Source organism: Nomascus leucogenys, chromosome 19 (genome assembly GCF_006542625.1).
Source record: "Nomascus leucogenys isolate Asia chromosome 19, Asia_NLE_v1, whole genome shotgun sequence".
In the NCBI taxonomy this organism is placed as follows: Eukaryota; Metazoa; Chordata; class Mammalia; order Primates; family Hylobatidae; genus Nomascus; species Nomascus leucogenys.
Window position 1 is genome coordinate 42358546 of NC_044399.1, and position 14695 is coordinate 42373240.

The 14695-nt window shown below is 37.4% G+C and overlaps 1 protein-coding gene across 3 annotated transcripts in view; it reads left to right on the forward strand.

Moving 5' to 3' along the window:
* Nucleotides 1-14695, forward strand: part of PREPL (prolyl endopeptidase like) — a 40209-nt gene that overhangs the window by 1193 nt on the left and 24321 nt on the right. For 2 of the 3 annotated variants that reach the window (XM_012501448.2, XM_030800391.1), the window contains exon 2: nucleotides 14232-14354. In XM_012501448.2, coding sequence (XP_012356902.1) covers nucleotides 14280-14354 — 75 coding nt within the window. In that variant the 5' untranslated portion in view covers nucleotides 14232-14279. Of the gene's footprint in view, nucleotides 1-340; nucleotides 882-14231; nucleotides 14355-14695 lie in introns of all 3 variants that reach the window. The other variant, XM_030800390.1, reaches the window with a different exon arrangement.

A 14695-nucleotide genomic window follows, 5' to 3' on the forward strand; every position in this document is an offset into this window, starting at 1 on the left:
TGCTTAGAACCTCCCACAGCCACAGTTTGGCAACCTGTAAAATGTGCATTGTAATATCTATTTTATCAAGTCCATGTAAAATTTAAATTAGACAAAGAAGATAAAAGCACCTGGCACTTAGTTAACACTCAACAATAATTAATCTTCCCTCCCCCACCTTTATTAAATAATTAGGCTTTTCCAGTTTATCTTCCACATATATACCAAAGATATGTTCATAATTATGTAAGACCAAAGGGCTTTTTACCTTTTACAGCCCTGAGTTCCTGAGATACCGCATTAAGTCTGTGTACTTATTTGCAAATTTGTATTTTGTTTCTTGTTTTGTTTTTTGTTTTAGTTTGCCCCTATGCGTGCCAGAATCAGTGCTGCATAGTTTGAACCTGAGAGGATTAACTTTACAAATGAGACATTTAAGTCACATCTGCCAAGAATTATGATTTGAATGAAACTTTAACTTACGCAGGTTTTTAGATTTAGTTAGCCTAAGTTATCAGCTGTCCGAAGTTATTCATAACCTAAGCGGGGCATGGCCCTGAAAAGGAGGGATGAGAACTGCTGATCTTAGATACTCTGAGAACCCACTACTCTGTAATCATACCTATAAAATCATTCGTGTACTGGCAGCCCCAAAAGGAGCATAAACCAGGGACTTTGATATCATGCAGCAGAAGACCAAATTATTTCTCCAAGCTTTGAAGTATAGTATTCCTCACCTTGGAAAATGCATGCAGAAACAGCATTTGAATCACTATAACTTCGCTGATCATTATTACAATAGAATAAAATTGAAAAAATATCACCTAACCAAGTGTCTTCAGAATAAACCCAAGATATCAGAGTTAGCAAGAAACATCCCAAGTCGGAGCTTCTCATGTAAGGTATGGACTGTTTAAGTTAACCTATTTGTAGGTCATTAAGATTAATTTTAGTTTAAAAATAAAGAATGGGTAGAATATCAGAGCAACTAATTTTCTCAGTCATTCTAACTTGATTTTTCTAATTTTCAAGTCTCAATTGTCTCTAGTCAAAAGTAAGTATAAAAAAGTATATACATCGAGGCAGGCAGATCACCTGAGGTCAGGAGTTCAAGACCAGCCTGGCCAACATGGTAAAACCCTGTCTCTACTAAAAATACAAAAGTCAGCTAGGCGTCATGGCATCCACCTGTAATCCCAGCTACTTGGGAGGCTGAGGCAGGAGAATCTCTTGAACCCAGGAGGCAGAGGTTGTGGTGAGCTGAGATCGCACCACAGCACTCCAGCCTGGGTGACAGGGAGACTCTGTCTCAAAAAAAAACAAAAAAAAACTTGTACACATATATTTATAGGGCTCTAATGTAATATATAAAAATGTAGGTTTGTAAAAGATGATTCACCTCAGGACTTCCTTAATATGCCTGCCAGTGCATTAAAAAGTATAATTCAGCCTTCTAAAATTCCTAGAACACTAAATTATAGCTCTTAATAAAATCTAATAATATGCTAATTGTTTTATGAATCACGAATCAGTAAACTTCAGTAAAGGCCGTGAATTGTATTTTATTTCTCTGTAAAAAAATGAAAAATACTCTTGGCATTTTTGACCACTTGAGTCATTCAGGAAGACACTATCAGAGTATTGTACTTCTGCCAGACCCCAAGCTGTGGGCATGAACTCAACCTTGAGGACCTGATTGCCCTTATATAGAGAGCGACCACATATCCACTTTTGCCTGGGACAGCTCCAGCCTACACCTGTTGTCCCTGTGTAATTATTAATAGTGTCCCCTTTCCTCTCGAAAGTGTCCTGGTTAGAATGGTAAATTATATGGTCATCCTACTTACTTGAGATTAAATTATCTATTTGTGCTGCTGCTGCTTTGACATCCCTCTCCTACCTTTTACTCCTTAGGTTCCTTAATGATATTTGGGGGTGGTATTCTTGCAATAGTTTCACATATTTATGATTTTAATATATTTTTTTATTTTAATTTCTGTTTTTGTCACTTACTGATTTTTCTTTTAGTCTGTTTTGGCTTCCTCCTTTCTTCGGGTAAAATATATGTATAACAAAGTTTTCCACTTGATCCATTTTAAAGTATGCAATTCAGTGGCTTTCAAAGTTCATCTGTGTTGTATGCATGTATCATAACTTCATTTCCTTTTATAGTTGAATAATATTCCTTTGTATGTATAAACCACATTTTGTTTATCCATTCTTCTAATTGATGGACACTTGGGCAGATTCTTCTCATTTTAGAAACTATCTTTTCAATCTAATTTTACTCAGTTTTTCTAGTTTTTGTTCAATTTTTGCCGTTATCTTAGCTGATACCTATTTAGGTGTTGTGTGTGTCTCTTTTGCTTTTAACATTTTCTGTGTTAGCCCCCTAGTCTTCCTAGACTTTTACTCTTTATGTTTTAGTCTTTGAAATTCTTTTCCTTTTCATAGTGTCTTGCCTTAGTTTAGTACTTGGTTTACTCATTTAGAAATTCTTTATATATTTTTATTTTATTTTTGTGTTTTTTGTACATCCTTCCTACTTTAGAAAGATAAAATTTTTAATTTCACCTATTGAACTAAATTTTGGACCTTTAGGTTATTTTATTTTGCACTGTGTTTAGAACATTTTGTCATGTCGTACTTTGTCTTAACACTTAGTTTATAAATAGTAGGCAGGCATTACCATCAGAGTAACAGCTGTGATATTAGCTCACATTCTAAACAGAAGGTTGACTATTTTTTCCCTCCATTTGTCCCTGAAGCAACTTTTCAGTTCTCTTTTATAGATTCCCACTACCTGGAAACTTTAACCTGACTCAGTGACTCCAAGTATTAATAGTTCTTTTAGTAATTCCTTTACCTGATAAAGTAATCCTGCTTTCACATGTCATGTATCAACCATTCCCTCTATGACAAATGATGTAATATAAAAGCCATGGTCTTTATCACTGAGACCTGGGGAAGCGTTATAAAGATGCCCCTGCAGCTGTGAAAACACCTGTAGACAAGAATGCACATTTCCTTCTTTCAGCAAGCATCCACTGAGTTCCAACTCTGTCCACTTTTATAGGGTGCAATAAAGTAGAAAAAGTAGTTAATGCTTTTAGGTAAATTAAAATATGTCTGCTTAAAGAGCTATTACCTATATAAGTTAACTAAGGAACAGAAAGTAGCATGTGTCATGGGAATGTTAGAAGGCAAAAGATGTAGCAATGATTAGTGTGACTGAACTAATCAGGACTCCTAATTTTCCTGACTGAAAAAAATAGGGAGTTCTGATCAGGCATAGTGGCTCACGCCAGTAATCCCAGAACATTCGGAGGCCGAGGCGAGCAGATTGCCTGAGCTCAGGAATTCGAGACCAGCCTTGGCAACATGGCAAAACCCCATCTCTACCAAAAAGGCTAAAAATTAGCTGGGCGTGGTGGCGCACACCTGTAATTGCAGCTACTTGGAAGGCTGAGGTGGGAGGATTGATTGAGCCTGGGAGGTCAAGGCTGCAGTGAGCTTCAGGCACAGTGAGATCGTACCACTGCACTTCAGCCTGGGTGACAGAAGGATACCCTGTCTCAAAAAAAAAAGGGGGAGTTTCAACTTGTCATTCTCTAGAAGGTCTTACAGGTGCTAAAATTTCATGATTCTATAACTGTCTTGTTACCTTAGCAACAAATTATTACCTATAAGTTTGGGGACTCTTCAGTATCAACCTCTGCAGTCTAACTGTATATCAGAAATCCTGGAGAGTTTTTTAGAAATGCAGATTCCTGGATCTCACCCCACATCTGCGTAATGAAAATCTCTATGGCTGAGGCCTACACATCTGTTTTTTGTTTGTTTGAGACGGAGTCTTGCTTTGTCGCCCAGGCTGGAGTGCAATGGCATGATCTCGGCTCACTGCAACCTCTGCCTCCCAGATTCAGGCAATTCTCCTGCCTCAGCTCCCAAGTAGCTGGAATTACAGGCGTCCACCACCATGCCCGGCTAATTTTTTTTGTATTTTTTAGGAGAGACAGGGTTTCACCATGTTGGTCAGGCTGGTCTTGAACTCCTGACTTCAGGTGATCCACCTGCCTCGGCCTCCCAAAGTTCTGGGATTACAGGCGTGAGCCACCATGCCTGGCCCCAGATCTGTTTTTTGAAGTTCATCAGGTAATTCTAGAACTCACAACTTGACTGACAGTGGACCTGTATTTAGAAACTGGAACTGTTTGATGATCAGGTGTTGCTGATCTAAACCTTATTGAATTCATTCAGTTCTGCAGTTGTTATTGGCAAGTACCTCAGCTTTCCATTTTACATTAGCCAGATGGCAAGATGAACTTACTCTATTACACTTACAAGCCAGCTAGTGATATTCAAAGACTAGCATCCATCCAGATATCACATTTCTTTATCTTCCACGTCATCCTGCTCTGCTCTGCCTAAAAAAGAATTCCCAAAATCTTTAATAGTGATAATTTGAACAAGATACAAAAACAAAATTGAATAATTAAAGAGAGAAGACTAAATCCTTTGGTTAAACCTGTCATTTGCCTATTTCTACAATACAGATTAGCAGCTCCTGCAATAGTCTCATATTCATATATATATATATATATATATATAGATGTAGTTTTGTATATCTTGCAAAAAGTTTGAGCTACATCCTTTTAAGCAATAGAATGTTATTGAAAAATGTAGGCGCAATCAGATTTGCATTTTAGAAGAATCACTGACAGAATAGAGAATAAATTGGAAGTAGGAAGCCTTGTTAGTAACTCAGATGAGTGAAGATGAGAGTCTTTACAGGGTGATTGGTTTTTTTTTTTTTTTTTTTTTTTTTTTTTTGGAGACAGTGTCTCACTCTGTCACCCAGTCTGTAGTGCAGTGGCACAGTCTCTGCTCACTGCAACCTCCACCTCCCAGGCTCAAGTGATTCTCGTGCCTTAGCCTCCTGAGTAACTGGGATTACAGGCATGTGCCACCACACCCAGCTAATTTTTTTATATTTTAAGTAGAGACAGGGTTTCTGCCATGTTGGCCTGGCTGTACTGGAAGCCCGGCCTCAAGCGATCCACCTGCCTTGCCCTCTCAAAGTGCTGGGATTACAGGCATGAGCCACCACACCTGGCCCTGATTACATTTTATTTGCGACATCTTAATGGAAGACTAGAGAGCTTGAGTGATAATTCCTCATCTCTTTGGATTCTAAAATCCAAAAGCCTCTTAGAAATGATTTTTTTTAACTGATTGGAGGGTATTGAGAATGGGCAAAACCTGACCTAAACTGACACAAAGCTATTATGATCTTTATCCCAATTAGTAGATGTTTAGCTCTAAAATGTTACTGCATTTGATTACAGGGTGTTGTTCCCCTGTAAACTGAGATAAGGTACCCAGTTAACATTCCAAAATCTCAAAATTCTAAAACATATCTGGTTTATCTTTATGTTTCAGATGGACTTATTTCACAGTCATGTATGTAACCTTACTGATATTCAGATCTTAAGGGTGAAGAAGGCCGGGTGTGGTGCCTCACGCCTATAATCTTAGCACTTTGGGAGGCTGAGGCGGGTGGATCACCTGAGGTCAGAAGTTCAAGACCAGCCTGACCAACATGGCAGAACCCCATTGCTACTGAAAATCCAAAAATTTTAGCCGGGCCTGGTGGCACACGCCTGTAATCCCAGCTACTCGGGAGGCGGAGGAAGGAGAATCACTTGAACCCAGGAGGTGGAGATTGCAGTGATCTGGGATCGCGCCACTGCACTCCAGCCTGGTGTGATAGGAGCAAGGCTCCATCTCAAAAAAAAAAAAAAAAAAAAAAAAAAAAAAAAAAAAAAAAAAAGATGAAGAAGGGGAAAGGATAAATATAACTCACTAATAAAGTGGAGATTTCAGTAGCAGTTGGATATATGAGTCTGGAATTTGGGGAGAGTTGTTACATATAGATAGCAGTTGAAGCTATAGGAGTCATATCACTATATTTACCTCTCTGCTATTACTACATCATTTTAAACTTTTCCTGTCTCCCCATTATACTGGGAGGTTCTTAAAGACAAGAGTTTTATAATACACGTCCTGCCAGCATATAGCATAATGACTGCCACATCGTAGATAAGCAATAAGTGTTTATAGAATGAATTAATAGTTAAATGAATGCATTTTTTCTTTTCATATAACCATAAATTTTATTGCTAGAAAACATACCCTAGAAATCATCCTATCTGAGCTCTTTCTTTAGGTCTTTGATACTTTTTTTTTGAGAGAGGGCCTCACTCTGTTGCTCAGGCTGGAGTGCAGAGGCACAAACATGGCTCACTGCAGCCTCAACCTGCTGGGCTCATGCTGTCTTCCTGCCTTACCTTGCAAGTAGCTGGGCCCACAACCATGCCCAGCTAATTTTTTGATTTTTTTTTTTCGTGGAGACAGGGTCTCACTTTGTTATGTGGGCTTGTCTCAAACTCCTAAACTCAAGTAATCCTCCTGCCTCAGCCTCCCAGAGTGCTGGGATTACATGCGTGAGCCACCATGCCCAGCCCTATGACCCATTTTGAGTTCGTTTTGTTTATAGTGCAAGGGATTGGGGTACAACTTTATTATTTTGCTTGTGGATATCCATTGTCTGAGCAACGTTTGTTGAAAAGACTGTTTTTTTTTTCCATTGAATTGTCTTGGTGTCCTTTCTGAAAATCAACTGACCATAAATTCAATGGTTTATTCTCGCCTCTTACTTTTATCTCATTTTTCTGTATGTCTGTCGTTAGGCCAGTACTACACATTTAATTACTATAGCTTTGTAATAAGTTTTATTTATTTATTTATTTTTTTGAGATGGAGTCTTGCTCTGTCACCCAGGTTGGAGTGCAGTGGTGCCATCTCAGCTCACTGCAACCTCTGCCTCCCAGATTCAACAATTCTCCTGCCAAGGCCCCCCAAGTAGCTGGGATTACAGGTGTCTGCCACCATGCCCAGCTAATTTTTTTTTATGTTTAGTAGAGACAGGGTTTCACCATGTTGGCCAGGCTGGTCTCAAACTCCTGACCTCAGGGTGATCTGCCTGACTTGGCCTCCCAAAGTGCTGGGATTACAGGCATGAGCCACTACGCCTGGCCTGTAATAAGTTTTAAAACCAGGAAGCGTGTGAATTCTTTCTAAACAAATGAAGAAACTAAAGCCACAGAGCCTAAAGTTAAGTAAGAAAACTAGGAGAGTCAGAATTAGACCTAAGTTAGCCTAATTCACAGTACCTTTCTTTTTTAATATCTTGTAGTACAGGTAGACCATCCCTAATCCAAAATCTGAAATGCTCCAAAATCCAAAACTTTTTTTTTTAAATAGAGACAGAGTCTTGCTATGTTGCCCAGGCTGGTCCCAAGCTCCTAGGCTCAAGCAATCCTCCTGCCTCAGCTTCCCAAAGTGCTGGGATTACAGGCATGAGCTGCCACTCATGGCCATTGGGCATCTTTTCTTACGTTTATTGATCCTGTTGGTTTTTCTTCTTGAATGCCTATTCTTGTCTTTTGACCTTCTTTTAATTGTTTATCCTTTTCTTACTGATTCATAAGATTTCTTTACAAGTCCTTTGTCTTTTACATGTGCTGTAGATATCTTCTCCACATTTGTCCTATTAATATTTCTTTTCACTTTATGATATCTTTTGTTAAATATGTTTTTTTATTTTATGTTTTATGCTGTCTGAATTTTATTCAACTCAGCAAATATTTGTTGAACATCTACTATGCACCATTCTAGGCATTGGAGATATAACACTGAACAAAATAAACAAAAATCGCTGCTTTTGTGAAGTTTACCATCCTACTTGAGAAAGGAAAAGAGAAAGAATAAAGAATTACATGAACAAGGCTAGGTGCAATGGGTCATGCCTGTAATACACTTTGGGAGGCTGAGGTGGGCTTATTGCTTGAGCCCAGGAGTTCAAGAACAGCTTCGGCAACATGACAAAACCCTGTCTCTACAAACAATGCAAAAATTAGCTGGGCATGGTGGTTCCTGCTTGAGCCCAGGAGGCAGAGGTTGCAATGAGCCGAGATCATGCCACTGCACTCCAACTGAGGTGGACACAAGCGAGTCCCCATCTCTCAAAAAAATAAAAAGAATTACATGAATGAAATACAAAGTGTGTCAGAAGCGATAGGTATGGTGAAGAAGAAAAAAAAAAAGGGAAGATGTGAATAGGCAGTGTGGGGATAGGGAGGGTTGTTATTTTAGTAAAATGGTTAGGAAAGGCCTAACTTAGAAGATGACATTTGAGCAATAGCTTTAAGGAGGTATTTGGGCATAGGGCCCAAGTTCTAAGAAACTGATGTGGGAGCAAGCTTGATATGTTCAAGAAACATCAAGTATGGATTAACTGGAATAAGTGGGCTTGGTGTGTAGTAGTAGATTAGGTCAGCAATGTAATGGGACAAGATTCTTTAGGACTTTGTAGACCATTGTAAGAATTTTTGCTTTTCCTCTTGAGCAAGATGGGAAACCACTGGAGGGTTTTGAGTGGAGTAACATAATCTGACTTTAGACTCACACAAGCTCCTTTGTTGAAAATAGACCGGGAGGTGAGCACAGAAGCAGAGAAAACTTGTGGACTTTTGCAGTAATCCAAGGGAGAAATGATGATGGTACTAGCCGAGTAGTCCAGTCCAAGTGTGAGAAGTGGTCAGATTCTAGATATATGTTGAAAGTAGAATTGATAGGATTTAGCAGACCACTTGTTTGTGGCAAGAGAAAAAGACAAAGCCAACTCTAATGCTTTTAAGCCTAAGTAGCTGGGAGGACAGATTTGTCATTTATGTAAATTGGAAAGATTTCCTGGAGAACAGGGTTTTGTTTTTTTAAAAGGGCAAGGGATATATGGGGAGATTTAAAGTTCAGATTTGGACATTTTTTGGCATATTAGACATCTAAGTAGAAACGTTGGGTAGTCAGTTGGATATACAAGTTCAACTTGTTCAGAGTTGTTCGGGCTACAGCTGTAAATTTGGGACTCTTCAGCATATAAATAGTATTTAAGGTCATGACTGGATGAGATCACCAGGGGAATTAGTGCAGACTGCAAAGAAGAGAAGTGCTTAGTGCAGGAACTGAGCCATGCCAGTGTTAAAAAGCCAGAGAGATGCGGGGCCCAGTGGCTCACGCCTGTAATCCCAGCACTTTGGGAGGCTGAGGCGGGTGGATCACCTGAGGTCAGGAGTTTCAGACCATCCTGGCCAACATGGTGAAACCCTGTCTCTACTAAAAATACAAAAAAAAAAAAAAAAAAAAATTAGCCAGCGTGGTGGCGAGTGCCTGTAATCCCAGCTACTCAGGAGGCAGAGGCAGGAGAATCACTAGAACCCAGGAGGCGGAGGTTACAATGAGCTGAAATCCCGTCTCAAAAAAAAAAAAAAAAAAGCCAGGGAGTTGAGAAGGAACCAGCTAAAGGTACTGGGAAGGGAGGGCCAGTGAAATAAGAGGAAAACAAGGAGAATGAGGTGTCCTGGAAGCCAAGTCAAGAAAAGTGTTTTTAGGAGGAGGAAGTGATCAATTGTATCATGATCCTGATAGGTCAAGTAATATGAATACTGAAAATTAACTTCTGCACTTTGCAATGTGGTGGCCATTCAGTAACCTTGACAGGAGCAGTCAGTGGCATAAGAAGGGCAAAAGTCTGGGCTCTAGAGAAGGGGTAAGGAGAAGAGTTGGAGGCAGAAGATGAAAGGAACAAGTTTCCTTCATTTAACAATTGCTTTTAAAAAACAAAATGAGTAGGCCAGGCGCGGTGGCTCATGCCTGTAATCCCAGCACTTTGAGAGGCCGAGGCGGGCGGATCACGAGGTCAGGAGATCGAGACCATCCTGGCTAACACAGTGAAACCCCATCTCTACTAAAAATACAAAAATATTAGCTGGGCGTGGTGGCAGGCGCCTGTAGTCCCAGCTACTTGGGAGGCTGAGGCAGGAGAATGGTGTGAACCAGGGAGGCAGAGCTTGCAGTGAGCCGAGATCGCGCCACTGCACTCCAGCCTGGGTGACAGAGCAAGACTCCATCTCATAAAAAAAAAAAAAAAAAAAAAAAAAAATGAGTTAACAGCAAATACAATTAGTTATTTTACATGAACATAATTAAAATTTTGGAAATCTCATTGGTGTTTCATGGTTGCTAAATACCATGTATGCTAATATGAATTAATTTCAGGTATTTTGATTCCAGATTTAGTATATTTCTGTGTAAGATAACTGACAGAAACTATTAAGTCAAGGAAGTTCCTCTCTATTCCTAATTTAAGGTTTTATCATTTTTTTTAAAGCATGGTGATTATTTTTTATTTTTTCCCTGCATTTATCAAAAATGGCCTTAAGATTTATCTCCTTTATTTGTGTTAGATTACATTGATAGATTTTTTTCTGATGTTGGAGCATCCTTTCATTCTTAGGAAAAAATCCTTCTTGGTCACATTAAGTTTAATTAGTATTACTATTACTGTTTTTATTTTGTGCTTTTTAAAATTAATTGATTTTATCACATTTTATTTTAGAATAAGATTGATTTTTTTAATTGTCTCATATCATCATTGTCTAATTTTGATGTCAAGGTTATATTAGCCTAATAAAATTAGTAGTTTTACCTCTTTTACTATTTTCTTAAATAGTTGACATATGAAAAGATTAGCTGTTTCTTGAAGATCCAAGAAAGCTACCTTTGAAAGCATCTGGGCTTGGTGTCTCTTTCAAGAAGGGGACACTTAGTTACCAATTTAATTTCTTTAAGAGTTAGTGACTTATATAGCTTTTCTATTTCTTGAGTCAATTTTGGTAGTTCTTTTTTCTTTCTGGAAAATTACCCATTTCACTTATTTTCAAATAGATTCACATAAAGCTTATTGTAATTTTTAAAAATCTCTATTGTATCTGTAATTATGCCTTTTTCTCTCATTCTTTTTTCTATCAGTTTTGTGATGTTTGTTTTTTAATAGGTTTCTAAAAGAACCAACCTTTAATTTGATTCTCTTTAGTTTCTTTATCAATTTAATTTCAAAAATTAATTTTCTTTCCTTTCTTCTGCTTCCTTAAGATTTACTTTTTCTGTTTTCCTAAATTGAAATGCTTCATATTGCATTCTGTTTTTCAATTGCTGTGGATTTCTGTTTTTTTAATGTATTATTTATTATTTATTCTTTTTGATGCTCAAATTGTCCAAAATGTGGCCAGTAGAAACCCCTTCAGTTGACACTTGTATTCTTTTGACATGTCTCCATTAAGCTTTGAGCACTTCCTTATTTTCTGGCATAAGATTTCCCAAACGTACCGTGTATTTTCTCCCTGCCGTAGCCTTAGAATTAGCCATTTACTAATGGCTAATTAGTCTTGACTGAAGGGCTGTCCAGTGTCTTTCACCATTTTTTCTATCTTTAGAGTTCAGCATCTTTGCCATGATAAAGTTAACACATATCATTCTCCTTCTATTTTATAACAGCTTTCATTGTTAAAATGATTTAGTGGTGGGTCACTTGGGAAGTGGGAAGGAGTGCTTCTTTTTACCACTAATGGAGTGATACTGTACCGGTAACCTTCTTAAAATCTGAAGGTAAAGCCATCCTTACCTCAGCTCCATTGGGTAGTATATGCCTTTGAAACAACTGGACTATTTTAAGTATTAAGATACCTGGCTAAAATGGATGGCTTTAGCTGTGTACCCTAATGATATTGCTAGCTGAAATTGAAATGAAAGCTTAAAACACTTAGCAGGTATCCTTGGGACCGAACAAAAACCGAAAGTAACTTGGAGTACTTAATGAATATTATATAAAATCTCAGTTTCCATGGGAGTAATTCCTTTGGAAGAGTTACTTAGAAAGCTGTTCAGTTCTGCTTGAATTTCGTTAAGGCAGTCAAAAATCCTATTGCTTTCAGAGTTATTTTGGTTCAGATAAGCTCAGTTTATTTGGATTTATGACAGAAAAAATGTTAATCAGGAATGTAAAGTTAAGAAGATGAGTTTTGGAGCCCGCTCTGTTGCTTTTGGCTCTGTGTTGGCTATGGCTGTCAGTAAGAATGAGTATTTAAAAGTGACAGAACCCAGCTCCCTGACCTAGAATGTGCTAGAAGCTACAGGGTAGTAGAGAGATAATCCTGACTCTACTTCAAAAGTTTTAATGGAGATTACAGAACAGACAATCCTGAATCTAGAAATGCAAAGGCAGCTCTTACTGCTATTTTACAGTTTCAGGATAGATTTTTAGTCATGTTCTGACTTATGATGGTGATATGAGGGGATTATTGATATAGATTTCATGTCTCACCATTTTTAGTCATCTTCTGACTTATGATGGTGATATGAGGGGATTATTGATATCGTGTCTCACCACTTTAAAGATCAACCATAGATGTTGTAGAAATGCTTTAAAAATGAATGAAAAATAAATATATAAGCCAGTATTTGATCTTCGAATAATTACTCAAAAAATTAACTATGGAATGAGGAAGCACACACCTATCTATAGTCCCATCTACTTGGGAGGCTGAGGCAGTAAGATTGCTTGAGCCCAGGAGTTTGAGTCCAGCCTGGACAACATAGTGAGACCCTGTCTCTTAAAAAAAATTCAGAAAATTATATGATTGTAAGTAGAGGCTAAATGATTGAGACTATCATAGCAACCATTATTGCTAATTTTAATCTAATTCAAATAATAGTGTGTCCCAAAAAAAATCTAAAAGGAAAACCTTTGTGAAAATGATTATTTTACATTTAATTTGTTTTGGTGATTTTTCTGTTATATTCTTATGTTTAATTTTAGATTGTAAACTCTTTGTAATATAAACTATATTTATAGCTTACATTCTCTACAATGTTGGTAAAGTATCATGGACATATTTATGCAATAAATACTTTCCAGCTGTTGGAGATCCTTACCAAAGACTTAAGTACCCCCTCTGGTACAAATCACTGTACAATTGTCATCTGTGGCAGAGAGCTGAAGTAAAAAATCTTGGCCAGAATTCTTTTGCTTAAACAAGGCAAACCATTGGAGTGTTGAATTATTAAGCAGTTTTTAAATTTGAAAACTAAGGTTTTGCTTTATCCAAATTGTAATGATTTATATGATATTTATTTGCTTACCAGAACTCAAATAAAGCTCTTAGTTTATTAGTCACTCTTGATAAGACACAGTGAATGCTTATTTAGCTTTCATCTATATCTCCACTTATGTTCATTAGTTTTCTATTATTTTTCCTGGTTCTTCTTTTCATAAAGTGAACATATTATTTTTCCTCAAAGAAACTGAAAAAGCTCTGCTTCATTAGGCATTAATTCCCCCTTCTTTTTTTTTGAGACAGGGTCTCACTCTGCATGCTGGAGCGCAATGGCATGATCACACCTCACTGCAGCCTCGACCTCCTGGGCTCAGGTGATCCCTCCCACCTCAGCTTCCCAAGTAGCTGGGACTACAGGCGTGTGCCACCACACCTGGCTAAATTGTTTTGTATTTTTTTTATAAAGATGGGGTCTCGCCATGTTGCCCAGGCTGATCTTGAACTCCTGGGCTCAAGTGATCCATTCTCCTTGGCCTCCCAAAATGCTGGGGTTACAGGCGTGAGCCACTGCGCCTAGCCAGTTCACTTTTCGATTTGATAAACAGTTCTGTTTTGGGGGTTAGTTATTCCCACATGAAAAGAAAATTATATCCTTTGGTTCTCAGACCCATTTAAATTAAAAAATTGAAAAAGTAAAAAATTACAGTTAATGAAATAGGAAAATACTTCTTATCACTCTGGCTGTGAATAAAATAATAGTGAACATTTATTAGTAGTGATAATGTCTTCCACTTCTTTGATATTTCCCTTCTTTTAGGAGGTCCTTCAGTACTTATAAAACTCCAAAGATTTTTTTCTCTACCTGACTTTCCTATTAAATATGTAAAAGTTCATGGAATTTTATTTTCTCCTTAATCGTGTATAAATTTTCCCCATAGTATTTCTGAACATTCTTCTGAGCTTCTTAGTATTCCTGCTTCTTAAGGACTTATTCATCTAAAATAATAGTGTAACCATCAAATGTCTATCTTATTTTCTTTGTTTACTTTTTTTAATGAAAAAGAGATCGTTTTATTGATGAGCCTAGGAAAGAACATTTAAAATCTGTGATACTATTTAATCTTATTTCTTTTTTGTACAATGTTAGGTCTATGGTATAGACCTACTTATCTTTAAAAAGCAAAAGTTTTTTTTCCCTAGTTTGAAATATTTTGATCATAACAAAACTTTTTCCAGGATCTTCAGCCTGTTAAACAAGAAAACGAAAAACCGCTTCCAGAAAACATGGATGCATTCGAAAAAGTGAGAACAAGATTAGAAACACAGCCACAAGAAGAATATGAAATCATCAATGTGGAAGTAAGATATCTCATGTCTTTTAAAAAAAATTTTGATATTACCAATCAAGATGCAAATGAGATACCTGGTGATTTAGAGACATAATTCACATCAAGATTATACTGCTTTTGGCCTTTAAAATATGCTGAAAAACTTAAAAAGCAAAGGCCTCACAGATTGTGATCCTTTACATCTTTACATGTGATCCTTTACATCTTTCAATAAATGTAAAGATTGAAACTAAGATGAATTTTCAACTGTAATATATTAATTCTGGTTTTTGCAAACAATCAGTTCTGATTTAAAAAAAAAAATTCAAGAGACAGGGTCTCACTATGTTGCCCCGGCTGATCTTGAACTCC